Genomic DNA, 17,516 nt, shown 5'->3' on the forward strand with positions numbered 1-17,516 from the left:
GGGGTCATCAGACTTGTAGAATACCTATATAATTTGAACTGTTTATGATGTACCTACTTAAATACACCTTATGAATTTTACAGCTGATGTAAAATACTTATACGCATACCTACCTACTTATAGTATCTAATTTAAATTTAAACAAAAGAATTTAATTTGTTTTATTTCATCCTAAAAAAAGTAAGTTTTCAGATGATACTAATAATAGTTAAAAAGTATCCTGGAATTTGCCTGCCTGGATATTTCCGGGAATCTATGATCAAAACTAAATTAAAATGACAGGTTTATGTGTATTGCTGTTCCTTTCATAAGCTCCCTGCACTGCAGAAAAGGATAGCAATACATTTAGACCTCGTCTAACAGAATTAGCCACACTGTCCCCAACTGTTTGTGCACCAAGTCTCATCAAAATCGGTTCAACACTTCAAAGATTAGCTCACAATTTTTTTAATTATGAGCTTATTGAGAACGTAACAGGCAATTTTCAATTTTGTTTATTTGTATGAACATTTTGAAACGTGCAGCCTTGATGGGGGTAGCTGAGGTAAAAGGGAGGGGAGGGAAATCATTCCCTTGGAAGGAGTGATTTTCCGCCGGGGATGTATACTTTTTTAAATGATTTTTAATTTTGATAAAATTGTCATTGACTTAAAACAGCCTCGGTAGGGGGCGGCGGGGTAAGTCAACCCCTTCACTCCTTCAGCCAGAGACTCACTCACGTTTTGTATGGATGAATCCAGAGACTCCGGAACGTCCCTATCTCCTCTTCTTTTCTCCATCAAGGCGGCAAGTCTCAAAAGCTAGCCCGTTGTATGTAGGTATGAATTAAAATGCCTATAAAAGAATCTTATGGCATGACTAGCTATAAAAACACTATGTTCATAATAGAAAAGCAGAGACAAAAAACATTTTATTTACTATTAAATTTTTATATTGTTATAAAACTGTAGTTTGTTGCGCAGTGTTACTGCACTTAGATGACTTATGAGGATTCTGTAGAGTGTAGTCTTGATGCAGCAAAATCAACTTGCATTCTTCTAACAAAGTGGATTAGGCAGGTGGTGTGGTCATTCACAGGCTGTTAACATAACGTAACTAACTGGTCCACAGTTATCACTGAAAAAATAGAAATTATTGATCTTTAATTTTTTAAATTGCTAATTAGACAAGAACTATTCTTCTTATTTTACTATCTATCTTAATGAGGTCTAAGTTTTATTTATAATATTAATTAATAAGTAGATGATGCCCGTGACTTTATCCGCGCTGATTTAAAGGGTAAAAGTAGCCTATCTCCTTCTCCAGCATGTAACAAAGCTCCACACTAAATAATTTATACTCGCAACTTCATTTATCTTGTGGGAACTGTTCGATTTTCAGAGCCTAGTTTATTTAAAAATAGGCTATATCCATCCCCAGGATGAAAGATCTTTGTACCTTTTGTCAAAATTGGTTGAACGGATGAGCTGTAAAAAGCCAGCAGATAGATAGACAGATAACCTTTATACATACACTAAAATACAGCTCAAACTCAAGGTCCCGAACTTAATTACATGTCTTAAACAAAGAAAACTGAATTGATTATTAAAGAGTTGCCTTTCTGTAATAGATTACCTAGATGTTTTATTGCAACTTTAACTTCAGTGTACCACAAGATTATGTCTAAAATGTGTTGTCATTTATCAAGCGGTCAGTAGTCAAAACTGTTCTAACAAATATAATTATTAATGATGGCTCAGCCCTTTTTGAACTCATTTAATGCTAGGTACCTAGTAGACAGTAATTATTTAAGTAGGTAGGTACATATGAAGTTATGTTATGATTTAACTATACTCTTCAAACCTGGCCACTTGTCTATGTGTCAGAATTCAGATCAAGAGATTTGTATTACCTAGTAATTAGTACATTATGTGAGCGTGATCCGAAGAGAGAGAGTAAACTTACTTAAGGTCGTCAGTCCAGCGGGTTGGAGGTCGTCCCACACTGCGCTTGCTGATACGCGGTCTCCACTTCAGAACACGTCTGCCCCATCGGTTCTGCGGCAGACGTGGCCTGCCCACTGCCAGTACAGATTTCTAATTCGTTGGGCTATGTCAGTCACTCTGGTCATCCAACGGATTTCGTTGTTACGGATTTTGTCCCTCAGAGTTACCCAACATAGCCCGCTAAGCGACTTTGAACTTGTGGACAAGGCCAACTGTCAGTGTCCACGTTTCAGCACCATACGTCATCACAGGTAGGACACATTCATTAAAGACTTTCGTCTTTAGGCTTTGGGGTATCGACGAATTGAAGACTTGACGCAATTTTCCAAATGCTGCCCAGCCCAGCTTATTTTTCTGTCAGCTTCCTTGTCGAAGTTGTTTCTACAAAGTTGTATTACGTACAATAATATATACCTAATAATCAGTAAAACTTCAGTTTTCTAGTTAAAACTAAAGCGATTGTTCCGTTTGTTTCAGTCTCAACTCTCAGTTTCAGTTATGATAAAAGGTTATGTTGGTTTCGTTGGTTTGTTTTGATTTATTTTTTTACTGACAATGACAGAGTAACAGACTAGAAAGCGGTAACTTTTTTTTTAATCTGATGAAAATTTGGCTCTGGACACAAGTTTCTTGAGGTTTTTAGTGATCTTAGACTGTAATATGTACGAATTGTCAGTTTAAGTAACATAAAAATGCAACTCCTCAATATATCGAATTAGGTTGCCTGCACATCGGATTGAAAGAGAGGTGATGCAAAATTATGTAGGTTAGGTAGTTAAGCAATAAGATTAAAACAATAGTATGTAAGATTTCTTTATTAGTATTGTTAGTCCATAAGCGGGAGAGTAGATCATAAGCCGGCTCTCAATAAACATCTTTCACCGTTGCCGCATTTAATTATTACCATACGGCCACAACATATCTCATGGCGACCCTTGCCAGTCGGTGCATGCCTAATCTAAGTGCGTGCACCGGCTGGGCACCGATCAAGAAGAAGACTACAAAATTTTCAAAAGAACATCAAGATTCAAGACTCAATTAAAACAAAAAGAAGAAATAAAAATTCCACGGCCTGTATTAAAAATCAAGAAACACTAACATCAAGAAATAAGCCCAAAAATGAATCGCTTATGAACAGAAGACAATCTCAAGCTTCATTGATCGGCCCAGCATCATCGTGCGTCCAGGGTTATCCCGGCCAAAACTAGGAGGTGTCCAGGGTATTCCCGGCCCAGTTCGAGGAGTCCAGGGTTTTCCCGGCCCATTAAGATGCAGTAAAGAAGAGGCGCAGACTCCAGACCTCCGGACCTGATGACCAAAACCTGTCCTGATGACGACGGCGACTACACGGCGGTCACGAAATTGACTATTGAAATGCGTCGCTAACAGTTAAAGTAAGTGCAATTTATCTCTCGTAATGGGCAAATAGGTAGAATGTGTAGGTATTGTATTTTTTTTTGGGTAGATAATTTAATTTTGTACGTATAGGATAGAAGAATATTGGTAATTTTTTTAAATAATAAATAATACTTGCTCCACTATCTACTCATAAGTTCCCTTCGTGCTTCATTTGTAAGATTTTATATAGTGTGTAGGATAGTTTAAAATAATAATAGATAATTAATAAATGAATAAGTAGATACTTACTTAATTCGTAAATATTCGGTGTTAAAATCGAAATATAATAATTCAGAGAATTATAACGGTGTCATCGCGTGGTCAACGACACACGCGTACCCGAACATTTTGTATTGTTATACGAGACAATGGTTTTGCTCGAGATGCAATTTGCAAATACAAGGAAATGAATATGAAATAAGGAGAAATTTTTCCTTACAGACGTTTTTCGTCTAGTTTCGTGCTAGTTTTGACGATATAAGACTATACCGGCTTTGACAAATCAGGACTTTGCAAACCAAAGGCTTGATCACCCTTCGGCTGAAGAAGTGCTAGGTATAAAATATACAATATTTATTTTGGGATTGAGACATACTGACGTAGGAAGATGATTGTTATTTATTTGTTTGAACGCGATATTTTGCGCATATTTAGTACCTCCTCATTCAACTATATATTTGTCTAGACTCTTGATCATTATCTACCGCGCTGGTGTTAGTGAAAGACCTAGAATTTTTATGAAAAGTTGAATGTTATTGAAATACTTATTGAAAGAAATAAGTTTGATGAAGACTATAAGTCTTATGAAAAATGCTTGCAAGCATGTTATGTTAAATATTAATTAGGAGAGTACGCGCCGCGTTTGTTGATTTGTTTATTTATTTGTATTATGTGAAGAAGTAACTTGAAAGGAAGATGAAGACTAGGAGAGATTTATTTTGACTGTCCAGGAAATATAAATACCTGAGAATGAGATGTTCAATAATAGGTAATCTTGTGGGTTATGGAATAGAAACCTTATATTTACTGTTTTGCGACGATGCTACGACAGCAGCTGTATACTGATGATGAGGACGATTTGATAGGTCAAAGAATCTTTTGAAGTCGATTTGTGAAATCGATATCTCAGCTTCTACATATCTAATACCTATGATTCTATTTTGAAATTATTTTATTATGATGAGATTTTTTCGAAACTTTTGTATAAGTTAAATCCTTGACTTTGCACTTAATAGATAACGATTTTTCTATTTATAAGTAAAGTTGAAAGTATGCCCATACGAAGTAAGAGATAAGATAAATTGCACTTGAGCACAGGAAGTAACGATAAAAAAAAAATGTTTCCTTACATAATTTTAATTTTATTTAGCATAAGATTTTATTTTTGTGAATTGTCATCATCTTTTCTTCTGATTCGATGTAGCGTCTAAAATTTTTTTTTCTTTTAAGGGGAGGGGTAACCGCATACATTTTCAGGGGAGTTGTAATATGTACGAATTGTCAGTTTAAGTAACATAAAAATGCAACTCCTCAATATATCGAATTAGGTTGCCTGCACATCGGATTGAAAGAGAGGTGATGCAAAATTATGTAGGTTAGGTAGTTAAGCAATAAGATTAAAACAATAGTATGTAAGATTTCTTTATTAGTATTGTTAGTCCATAAGCGGGAGAGTAGATCATAAGCCGGCTCTCAATAAACATCTTTCACCGTTGCCGCATTTAATTATTACCATACGGCCACAACATATCTCAAGACAAATTACCATAGACACACACACCATAGACTAAGTGGTGGACTGTCACTTGTTTGTCATTGTCACGCTGTCAATCTGTCATTGTCAATCTGTCAAAAACGTCAATAAACGAAATAATAAATGCCAAACTCAACAAAATGGCAGCGTATATCTGTCCCCCTTTTTTTGCGAACGTGTAAGAGAGACAAATTGTGGCGAGAGTTGGACCATCACGTTTACTATTTCTTTTACTCGATGAGTCCAATACTGACTGTTATGGCCAACTCATACTGCCGGACAATACGTAAACATTGACCGTGAGGAGTAAACGAAACGATAAACGATAAATGCATTGTTCAATCTTGTACTAACTGTACTGCTTACCAACGGAAACCGTCAGCAGTTTCGTGTAAATTATTGCTTTTAGAAATCGTACTAAACGTTGTGACGTTTACTCGCTTTGTATGAGGTCTATTATTTGGGCCGATTTAACAAAACATCATTGATACCAGTCACTTCAGGTACTTAGATCTGTGTGTGTATTTAATTGTGTTATTTTATATTATTTAGGTACTCTCGAGACGAAACTCCCTCAGTCTGAAGTAACAGCGTAATATAATAAAGTAAAAGTAAAGTATGTATTCATGAAAAAACTTTTAAACATCGTCATGCATATTAGGATATCTAACATGCATGTGCAAAAATATATAAATAGGTACATAAAACATTAAGAATAAATAATGAGGTGATTCATAATGATAAAGAGTGACACAAAATTATAAAAAACAGTACCTAGCTAAGTTCTGGCCCCCAAATTATGATCCCCTGTGCTATGGGGGAAGCCATTCTTTTCTCATTCGACTAGATAAGATTTTTTTAAATATTATACACCAGCGCTTGGCTGCATTCAGACCTGGTGGCAAATGATGATGCAGCCTAATATGGAGCACGCTTGCCTAGAAGATGGCTATTTAAAGTTCACATTAGGTACTTATTATCATGGAAATTACATAAACCCATCAGACGCATTAAAAAAAAATCGTAACATTAAAACAAATAGGTACCTACAGTACGAAACTGAAACTTAATAAATGTGTTAGAATAAACCATTAAATGCGACATAATTACAATTTCATATTTAATCACAGCTAAAAAATTGCTATTTTAAACCACTCGTTTTCTTTTAATGTTCTAGAGCGAGAAAAATGAAGAGTATTATATTTGACAAAGTACCTATCAGACTGCGGGAGAAAAACATCTCAGAAATTATGCTTTCATTTTAAAAGAAAGCGATATTTCAATTAATGGTCGAGTTTCTTATAAAAATACCTATTTGTGTCTGTTAATCCGATAGAAATATTTTCATGCGAGGGTCGCGTACCTATATCGAGTTACCAGTGCTATACCGTTGTTTTGGCGTACTTAATTGGTACCTAATTAAATGTATTAGATACTAGCTTATGCCCGCGACTTCGTCCGCGTGACTACACAAAATTTCAAAGCCCTATTTTACCCCATTAGGAGCGGAATTTTTAGTTTACTTTTTAGCGGATATTTACGTCATAATAGCTAGGTGTTTGCGTACCAAATTTCAGCCCGATCCGTCCAGTAGTTTGAACTGTGTGTTGATAGATCAGCCAGTCAGTGAGTCACCTTTTCCTTTTATATATTTAGTTTGGTCAAAACCAGTCAGTCAGTCATCTCACACAAAATAATTAATGATTTCACAGCGGTAACTTAGACGAAAATTACCGAATAAGTACTTAGAGCTAAACAAGACTCAGTGGCCAAACTGTTGAGAAATCACAGCGTTCTAAAGGTTCAAAGGAACCATTGAAGCCTAAGCCTAATCTAACAATTAGTAGGTACTTAAGTATAAGATAATGTTTATAATTAAGATTATAATTTTAAGCCCTTTGTAGCAGAATTCCTACAAACCGATTTGAAGTTCAAACAGTTAAGTATCTATAGTAGGCGACAGGTGGAGATGACAATCGGGGAGGGAAGGCCCCACACACCCGGACAGCCCCCGTGCTAACCCGATGTGGGCGAGCGCTATGGAGTATGGGCGCAGTTTTTAAGTGAAAAAAATATATTTTTACTAGCCGATGCCCGCGACTTCGTCCGCGTGGATTTAGATTTTCAAAATCCCGTGGGAACACTTTGATTTTCCGGGATAAAAAGTAGCCTATGTGTTAATCCAGAGTATAATCTATGCTCATTCCAAATTTCAGCCAAATCCGTTCAGTAGTTTTTGCGTGAAAGAGTAACAAACATACACACATACACACACACACAATATACACACACACACACACACACACACACACAAACTTTCGCCTTTATAATATTAGTGTGAATGTGATGTGAAGTGTGATGTGATGATAACATACTCGATGATGTCCGCGACTTCGTCATAATCATTATCAACAACCGATAGGTCTCTCGTAGCGGCTCATTGCAACTCTTCATTGCATTCATTGGGGAGTCTTCCAACCCTGCGCTTTCCTGGGCGAGGTCGCCATGAATAATGATAAATGTACATTATGGTTGAAAGCTAAAATTGGTCCAGCACGCTCTTTCTGTAACTTTCTTTTATAAACGAACCTTTTCAACATGAATGAGGCAATAATAGTTGCTTCTTTCTTCAAAGCTCTAGGTATTAAAACTTTAACGCTCACTAACAAAGCCTCGAGAGTATCTCTTTGCCACAAGAAAAGTGGCTTTAAATGTCAGTACAGTTCTCATTTCACGAGGGCGAGTGGCCTATGCTTGATTTTCGATAGCTGCAAAGTGTCGCTACTAGAACATACATATCACAAATTTCGTCACTGGCAGTACTGGCTTAGTGGTCAGAGCGTCGGGCACGATCCCAGGAGTCGCGGGTTCGATTCCTGCCGGTCCGCAATTTTTAAAATGTATTTAAAATTATTTAGAAATTTTCTTGAAGTGTAGGTAAAACACTATAAAAATTATAAAAAATAGTGAATTAAGTTTGTTGTTCCTTGTATATGGACTTCCGCAAAGTACCTACGCTTGCTAGGTACTATACCTATACAATATCCAATCCCAAATCTGGTAACGAATTTTGTTAACTCAGAAGGTTCGATGCTTCAAAAATACCTATTCGAATTCAATATTGATGTTTTAACCCCGAATTTGGGTATCGGTGTTAAATGTAACCTACATCACGTTCGCAAACTTTCTTTCTTCGCTTTGTCTGTGGGAGGGTCGACGGAACCCTTTCACGTTGAAAATGATAAATGGCTGTTTATTACACTACTTCTCGTTTTTTCCCACCTTTCTATATAAGATGTGTAGAGTGAAAGAATTACGACAAGCGCACAGAAATTGTGTGAGCAAAATAGGGTCTTGGACTGTGGTAATAAAATGATGTGATTTTTTGTATAGCGGTAGTTTATGAGGTTAGAATTCATTATTAAAGAGAATAATTTAAAAAAATCATAATTTTAATTTATTTTTAACATGAACGTCACGATGAAGTTTACTACGGAAGAAATTACTCGATTTTTATGTTATGTTAAAAAACTAAAAAATATTTGTCGTTTACGCCATTTTTAAAACATTAATTAATTTTAAGCTTGACATTTATAATAATAATTAGATAATTGTTTTAAAAATGAATGAATTTCACGATTTTTTTTAAATTACTTTCTTTAATAATGAATTCTAGCACCATAAACTACCGCTATACAAAAAATTCCGTCATTTTATTACTACAGTCCAAGACCCTATTGTAGTCTTTTTTTTACAGTAATGCTACTAACTTGTACGTTGGGTAACAAAATTAAACGCAGGGAACTGGGATAGTTGGTTGTGTGAGCTGCGGTAGACTTGTCAATTGCATTGCGCTTAGTTTTACTTGCAGTTAGAGCACCTAACACTTAGGTACTGTACCGGGAAAACCACAGACTGTAGTTTAAGAGATATTGTGTAATGGTGATAATAAAAGCAATATCCGGCTGAGTTTGTGGGCTTCTTCTCAGACGGGCGCGTTAGGAACCCTCACACTTTTCACTTTTAAGTTTACGTAATTAGGTTATCACTACATCATTATCATACAGATTCAACACAATGACATGCCATTACCCATTTTGTTGATTAAATGCTTTGAGTTTGTACTTAATAACTGTGTAGGTACTTAATATAGAATCCATTACTAATCGAAAAACTAAGGTACTATTTTATAAATATATTATTGTCAAAAATAGTACTTACTTAGTAATAGGTATTTATATCTTGGAACACAGTGCCTTCTTAGTATGTTTTAAAAGAATAAATTTTCTCTAGGACAATTAAATTATATTTATATTCCGAGAAAGGTAAGTTCCCACTAGGATTAAAAAAACCTAAATCCATGTGGACGCAGTCGCCGACTAAGTCTAAAATATGTATAAGCTCTAAAGACTAGCAGAATCCGATACTTCGGAGTTAGACTGTAGTTAGACCAAAGCTAAACTGTTTAAGGTACGAACTTGCGCTAGCAAAAGTTAGCAATTTACGAGCAACTTAAACTATTTTTAATTAAAGTGCCAACAAGTTAAAATTTCGGATCCAATATCGTCTTCACACGTCGTCAATTTACTGATAGAAGTAAACAGCTGGACGCAAGGTCTCTTACAAGGTGTCCAGAGACTCACTTGAGATCAGTTTTCCACCCAGTGTGGGGTCTCCTAACCTTGCGTTTTCCGATGTGGGTCGCTATATCTTGCTTTCTTGTCGGTCTTTTAACAAGGTGGTCTCCATTTTCGTTGATACTAAAATAGACAATAATTATAGTCTCTGTCGAAAAAAGTTTGCCGGTGGGCAAGTCGGTGGGCACTATTCCTAAATATAGTACCTATTCTCATATCTATAGTTAATTAAATTTATTCTTTTCGGTGTGTTTTAAATAAGTACCTACGTGGTATTTAAAATACATATTTGTTTGATTTCCGGTCGTTTAGAAAATAAAAAAGAATATTAGATAGACTAATGTTCATCATCATCAACCAATAGACGTCCACTGCTGGACATAGGTCTGTTGTAGGGACTTCCACACGCCACGGTCTTGCGCCGCCTGGATCCAGGGGCTCCCTGTGACTCGTATGATGTCATCCGTCCACCTAGTGGGGGGTCTTAGACGCAGCGTTGGAAGACCCCCCACTAGCTAATGTTAATGCAGCGAAATTAGAATAGAATAATCACATTTATAATTTCTTGGTTTCATTTTTAGTTTCACTACAAATAAACCGTTTAATCTTGTCCTCCCTATAATATTTTATGTGGACATAAACTGATTGACGATCAGGCGTGCTCAAAGAGACACGTAAGGGATCAGGATGTAAATATTCACTCGTGTCCATTAAATAAAGCCTCGGCGTAAACAGCATTTTAATAATAAATTAATATTATCAAGCTATTAACGACATTATTGTCGTCCAGCGATATAAATGTATCCTATCCTTCTCATCCCATATTCAAACAAATTATAAACCATTTCATTAATTTCTTTGATTAATTAATTCATTCAATATGTTTCAACGAACGTAATCTACTTTGGACGCAGCCCGTTTATAAAAAAATAATATTTGAGTAGACAGGTATAGGTGGCTTCAGCCTTTAGTACAGTATCTGTGCCTATAATCTGTTCTATAACTTATCTATTTTCCTAAAAACAGACGATAGAGTATGTCACTAGAAGAATGTTAAAAATGCATGTGGAATGAAAAAGAGGAGAAGACGAACAAAGAAAAGGTGGATGGATTGCGTGAAAGAGGATATGCGTGTCAAAGGGGAGGATAATACGTTGACGGATGACAGAAGTCAAGGGAAGAAGATGACATGTTGTGCCGACCCCACGTAGCGTGGGATAAGGTAAGGAAGAAGAAGAGTATGATTAACAGGAGTGCGGACGCCGACGTTCGTTGTACATGTTATTACTATTACTGAACTAGTCTTTAGGCACTCGGTAAGCTTTCTGTATAAGTCCCGCAAATTGCTAATGCGCGTGACCGTGACCGCGTGTCAGCGCTAGACTGAAGTTTCGAGCTGATGGTATATTTTTATTTCGCTGACGTCAAAATGACGTCATTTCTATGTTAATGAGACATTTGCGGGACTTATACCTACTACATTTTCAAGCCTACCAATATTTTTCCGCTTCTTCTCCAATGAATCAGAAAATAGCCTCACACCTCGTACCTATATATCAGGTCAAGTTTATTTAATTACTTTAAATAATGGCAACATTTTATTACTTAAAAAGGCAGTTAAAACCCCAATTACGGTTGCAACAAGTCCTCGAGATGCACCAATTTTATTCTCCTCGGTAGAAGCGACTGGAGTGACTCTTTTCCTTATTGCTTTTACGTTTCATTTAATTTTTTTCCTTTCTTTGTCGAAGTTAAAGCAAAGGACTGTCAATAATAAAGTACAAAACAATTTTTCTATAATAAAGTCACAATTTATTTCTATTTCCTCGTTAATAGCTTTCAAGGCAGGTTTAGATTAAGGGTATGTCCACATGATGTAACTTGTAACGTTTTTGTTGTAAGCATTTTTATTGCAGTTACATTGTAAATTATCCATACGTATAAACGGTAGTTGTATTTATAACTACTGTTATAATATTATATCACCATATATAGATGATGCCCGCGACTTCATCCGCGTGGATATACATAGGTTTTTGAATCCCACGGGAACTCTTTAATTTTCCGGGCTATCTCTATTACAAATTTCAGTCAAATTCGTCCAGTAGTTTTTGCGTGTAAGAGTAACCAACATACATACATATACACACACATACAACTTTCGCCTTTATAATATTAGTACCTTTATGGTATATACATATATACACACACAAACAAAGTTAGTTTTACCGTTCGTTAACAAAAGTGATTCTTACCGTTTTACTTCTTCTGTAGTAGGCACGGAACACTCGGTGCGCGAGTCTGACTCGCACTTGGCCGGTTTATTATCCACAATACGAGTAATTATTATTTCAATACTCCACGGGATAGTTCGGCAGTCTACTTTCGAAGTTTCGATACCCACTGCGGAAAATAACATTTAATTTTACTTCCTACCTATAACCTACGAGTAACTGATGAATTATTCATGCCTCTGAGTTGATTTTGTCTAACATATTCACGACAACAACCTATTCGTACTTCGCGCTTGAAGTTATGTTATTTGTATGATAATTCAAGAGTTAGCATTCGAAAATTTAAATAGAAAAATTTTATGATTTACTTTGAATATTAGTGACGAATTCTTCTTTCAGTAATTCTACATCAGTATTCCTTAAATTAATAAGATGAAAAATGAATTTGGAACCGCTATTTCATGGTGTCAAATTCGTCTTTTGTTGTTTGCACATAACACAGGCCATACACAGGCCAATTTGTAAGGATCTCCATGAAACACAATATTACTTGAATCTAACAGTTCCAAGAGACTTGCTTCAGGTCATTTGTCCACGTCCTTCCCGGGAGGTGGCCGGTGGGTCTCCTAACGCTGTGTTTTCCCAATTGGGTTTGCGAATCAAATAACTTGCGATCCTATCCTTTCGATTAATGCTTTGTACCCACCTGTAAGTATGTATGTAAAGGACTTATTTTTACTCGAGGCGATGATAGCTCTAAACACCTATCTTGTTACTTACTTTTTATTTTATTTTATTTATACCTAGTCAAATTACAATTTTTTATTATTTCTATTTTCGAGTTGCAATTTTTCTTTAATTTAATTTATAGAGCAGTGCTTGACTGCAATATCAGACCTGCTTGCAAGTAATCCCAAACTAACCAGCTCGCTAGAAAGCCTGGAGCACTACAGAGACGTTAGCTCTATATGCGTGTTCTATCGCCTTTATAATGAGGAGTGCTCTGAAGAGCTTTTTGACCTCATTCCACCCTCATTTTTCTACAACCGCACCGCGCGCCACCGTAAGGAATTTCACCCTCGGCCTCACCACCTGGGTGTCTGGTGCACTTCAACCGTCCGCTGTGCCAGATCCTTCTTTCCACGCACATGCAAACTATGGAACCAACTCCCATCGGCGGTGTTCCCACTAGATTACAACATGAGGTTATTCAAGGGGCGGACCAACAGATTCCTAACAGCCCGGCAACGCATCGGCGGTTCCTCTGGTGCTGCAAATGTTCATGGGCGGCGGTAATCTCTTAACTTTTGCTCGCTATATCTATTTAAAAAAAAAAGTAATGATACAGTCTAAGGTGGAGCGTGCTTGCATGAAAGATGCTTACTCACTCTTGATCTGAAAGCGATGGCTTCGCAACTCGTTGCGATATATTTTAGCTCTATAGTTCTCATTTTGGATTTGATAACATTAAGCATGCAGTACCCGGCAGGAAATACGAGTATTGCACATCAAACTTTAGAAGGAGATTTCGGCTTCATAGAGCGTTGTCGCTGTCAGTCATACCTATGTGACGTATTGTCGGTGTCAACAACAGAGACACCGCTCTACAAAACCGTTTTCTCTTTCTAAAAGCTCGATGTGCAAATATCCTGCCGGGTTTTTGTAACTCTCTGCACTTCCCCCTGATTACCTAGCGGAAAATTCTGCCCATGTTTCGGAGCTTAGGTATACTTCATCAATGGCGGTAATGGCACCCACACGCACTAATCGAGCTGAAGGATTTTGGACGAAAAGATGTTATGGAATTCCCAAACCTACGCACGGTCGACTAGTCACCCGGCAACTCAGTCGACGGCGACCATAATGAACCTGTAATTTATATATGGGAGTTGCCGTGTCTATCTAGACTATCAGAACTATACCCATGCAAAAAATCACGTCAATCGGATGATCCGTTGCGACGTGATTCAAGGATAAACCAACAAACAAACACATTTTCGCATTTATAATATGGGTACTGATTTTGTCGACTGACTTGTCGGGCAACTATCGACCGTCTCTAGAGCCTTTAGCCCAGTTGCAGTCGACGATATATAACTTGGGATTTAACTCGTAGATCAAATCAAGTCTACCTACTGTTGTTGACACATCTAAGTTGATGTGTCTGCATCAACAGATGCAGCTTTGATTTATGCTAGCTTCATTCACTTTAACACATCCGCACAGCGAAATGGAATTCAAAATTATGTTCACCCTTGACATCCGCTTTCAACGGAAATAGCGCTCTGTTTATGATAGACTTCTATACTATGCTTATCTTAAATATTATTATGTAAGTACCTAGAACCATTTGAATAATAATCTTCATATATGTATAAAAGTACACATATATATAATATAAAAGGATTGACTGATCTATCAACGCACAGCTCAAACTACTGGACGGATCGGGCTGAATATTAGCATGCAGTTAGTAGCTATTATAACGTAGGCATCCGCTAAGAAAGGATTTTTGAAATAGGGGTTTGAAATTTATGTAATCCACGCGGACGAAGTCGCGAGCATAAGCTAGTAATGTTATAAGATGGTGGTGTTCGTTGTCAAGCCATGATTTTAAATAAATAACAGTCACTAATGAAGATATGAAACAATTGGATGCAAATTAGTCCTTTTAACAAGACTAGTAATATCTTCAAATAGAAGTAGTGCATTTTCAGGAACCCAATATGTTAGTATGTTATAAAGTATTTCAACTAGCTGATGCCCACGAATTCTCTGAGTGGATTTAGTTTTTAAAATCTCATGGAAATTCTTTAATTTTCCGGTATGAAAAGTAGTTTATATATCAATCTCCAGGTCTTTAACTATATTCATATAAAAAAAATAAAAACGTCGATCTGTTGCTCCGTTGCGACGACGTGACAAATAAACACAATTTCGCAAACACACTTTCGCATTAATTATAATATGGGCAGTGATATTTTTATAATTTTTATGATAGTGTTTTTACCAACAAGGAGAGTTCCAAATTGCGGATCCGGCAGAATCACTGGCAGCAAACGAACCGTGGCCTAGCGGTCAGGGCGTCTCGGCGCGATCCCAGAAGATGCGGGTTCGAACCCTGCCGGTTCCGCAATTTTTGATATGTATTCAAAAAATTATGGGTAGTGATGTTAGAGTAGATATATTGAAAACATACCTGAAACCAGTCCACAGGAAAGCACAAGTAGCAACTGCACAGCTACCACCATTTCGAACGGTTCACAGGCCGCGACAGTCAAATATTATCACTATTATGCTCAAGTAGCACATAATTCTTCCTTAATGGCGACCTGCAAAGAAATATAATAGAGGATAGAGGTCGAACGGCATTTTTATGAGGAACATTTGTAATGTCACTGAGGGGTATTTGAATCATGAACGAAAACCCAATATTTTATATTGGAACTGTGATTTTGAAGTTTTATGACCAAATAAATTTTTATTAGAGGAAAAAATAAATCGATGAATTCTTAAATTTCAACTACCTAATTCCTTAAGACTAAAATCAACGCCCAACCCAAACCCTTGGAGCTAGAAAGCTGAAACTTTACACAGATATTTCCTTTATAATGTAAACAAGGAAAAAGCACAATACGTATATTACGCGACAGGTCGAGATAGCAATCGGGAGCGAACGCCCCGCCTCATACCCCGATTGCCATCTCGACCTGTCACAGACTATCCATTGGTAGAGATAATAATATGGTAGATATATTATATTGAAGTTAAAGATCAGGAAGAGAAGATGAATTTACAATATAAAATGAAGATAGGTTCATCATCATGATCAACCCATCACCGGTTCACTACAGAGCGCGGGTCTCCTCTCAGAGTGAGAAGGGTTTTTGGCCATAGTCTACCACGCTGGCCATGTGCGGATTGGTAGACTTCACACACCTTTGAGAACATTATGGAGAACTTTCAGGCATGCAGGTTTCCTCACGATGTTTTCCTTCACCGTTAAAGCAAATGATATTTAATTAATTAAAACGCACATAACTCTGAAAAGTTAGAGGTGCGTGCCCAGGATCGAACCCCCGACCTCCGATTAGAAGGCGGACGTCCTAACCACTAGGCTATCACAGCTTAACAGCGGAAGATAGGTTAGTAGTTATTATAATATATTAGTTAGTTGTTATATCGCGCGTGTGTTCAATCCACATCATCATACTTAACTATGTATTATGATGTTGTCATGGTAGATTCACTATACGATTCAAAAGCACTTCTAAAAGTTGTAGATACTTATTCGAATAAAAAATGTTCCTATTTCTATCGTCGTTAAAAATCAAGTAGGTAAATATACTTGAGGTAAAATAAAAGCGTAAACTTGTTATATCAGAGCTGCCGCAGAGGCTTTGTAATTTATCACGTTACCTATTTATATATGCGTTATACTTAGAGCACATTTTAGCTGTGTACATATAGGTAATAATAAAATACATGACATAACAAATTAATCACTATCCGCTGGACGAGGTATGCCACACAAAATGTCATTTTTGGCGTTGATGGCTCACTGTAGCCATCAACGCCAAAATGGCGAAAATCAAGTTCATCAAAAATAGCTCGGCAGTTGCAGGTCCAGCGTACTTATATGAGTGGAGGTCAGTGAAATTGATTTATTTTTTTATAAATTACTTGTCGGTTGTATTGCTCGAGTAACAAGTGTCGCTGTATAGTGTATAATAATATACTCAAGGGTGTAATTTATTTGTATTATGGAGCAAGCTGCGGCAATCGGATGTACGTTTGTATTGATTGTGTCCAGAAGCGCCGTGTTGTCGGTTTGTTTCACGCGGGAAATGTACAATTTTCTGTGGCACATAAATAGATAGATGGTAAAAGTAAACCCTTTTCTTATTCTCAGAGTACGGTGGTTTTAGATCCTTCATTAATTTATCACCTAATAGTTTATGCCCGCGACTTCGTCCGCGTGGACTACACAAATTTCGATCCCCTATTTTACCCCCTTAGGGGTTGAGTTTTTAAAAATCCTTTAGCGGATGTCTACGTCATAATAGCTATCTGCATGCCAAATTTTAGCCCGATCCGTCCAGTAGTTTGAGCTGTGTGTTGATAGATCAGTCAGTCAGTCACCTTTTCGTTTTGAATATTTAGACTAGATCATGCCCGCAACTTTGTCTGCGTGGATATTGGAAATGGGATCTGGATTCTGGAGAGAAACAAAAAGAGAGAGTACCTAATATTAATAATTGTGCTTGTCTGCCGAATCGGCAAGCTGTATAGATGTAGCTAGCTATAACAGTTCATCGACGTGGAATTCAGTTATTCCTGCGAGAATTTTTGAATTTTCCGTGATAAAATATAGCCTCAGCATTACATGCCCACACCATAGTATGGGCATGTAAGAGGGTATGGGGATAGATGCCCCTAAGGGCATCTATCCCGCGAAAAATTGAGGCGTCTATTCTTTTCGATAGGTATAGATGTCCTTTTATTTTTA

At 36.9% G+C, this 17,516-nt stretch overlaps 1 protein-coding gene across 1 annotated transcript in view; it reads right to left on the bottom strand.

Moving 5' to 3' along the window:
* LOC117984518 (uncharacterized) overlaps nucleotides 1-17,516 on the bottom strand; it is an 84,968-nt gene that overhangs the window by 51,433 nt on the left and 16,019 nt on the right. Inside the window, exon 2 of the mRNA XM_069500329.1 lies at nucleotides 15,207-15,339. Within this exon, the coding sequence (XP_069356430.1) occupies nucleotides 15,207-15,258 (52 nt within the window). The 5' untranslated portion in view covers nucleotides 15,259-15,339. The remainder of the gene's footprint in view (nucleotides 1-15,206; nucleotides 15,340-17,516) is intronic.

This window comes from Maniola hyperantus, chromosome 8, assembly GCF_902806685.2.
Source record: "Maniola hyperantus chromosome 8, iAphHyp1.2, whole genome shotgun sequence".
Taxonomy (NCBI): domain Eukaryota; kingdom Metazoa; phylum Arthropoda; class Insecta; order Lepidoptera; family Nymphalidae; genus Maniola; species Maniola hyperantus.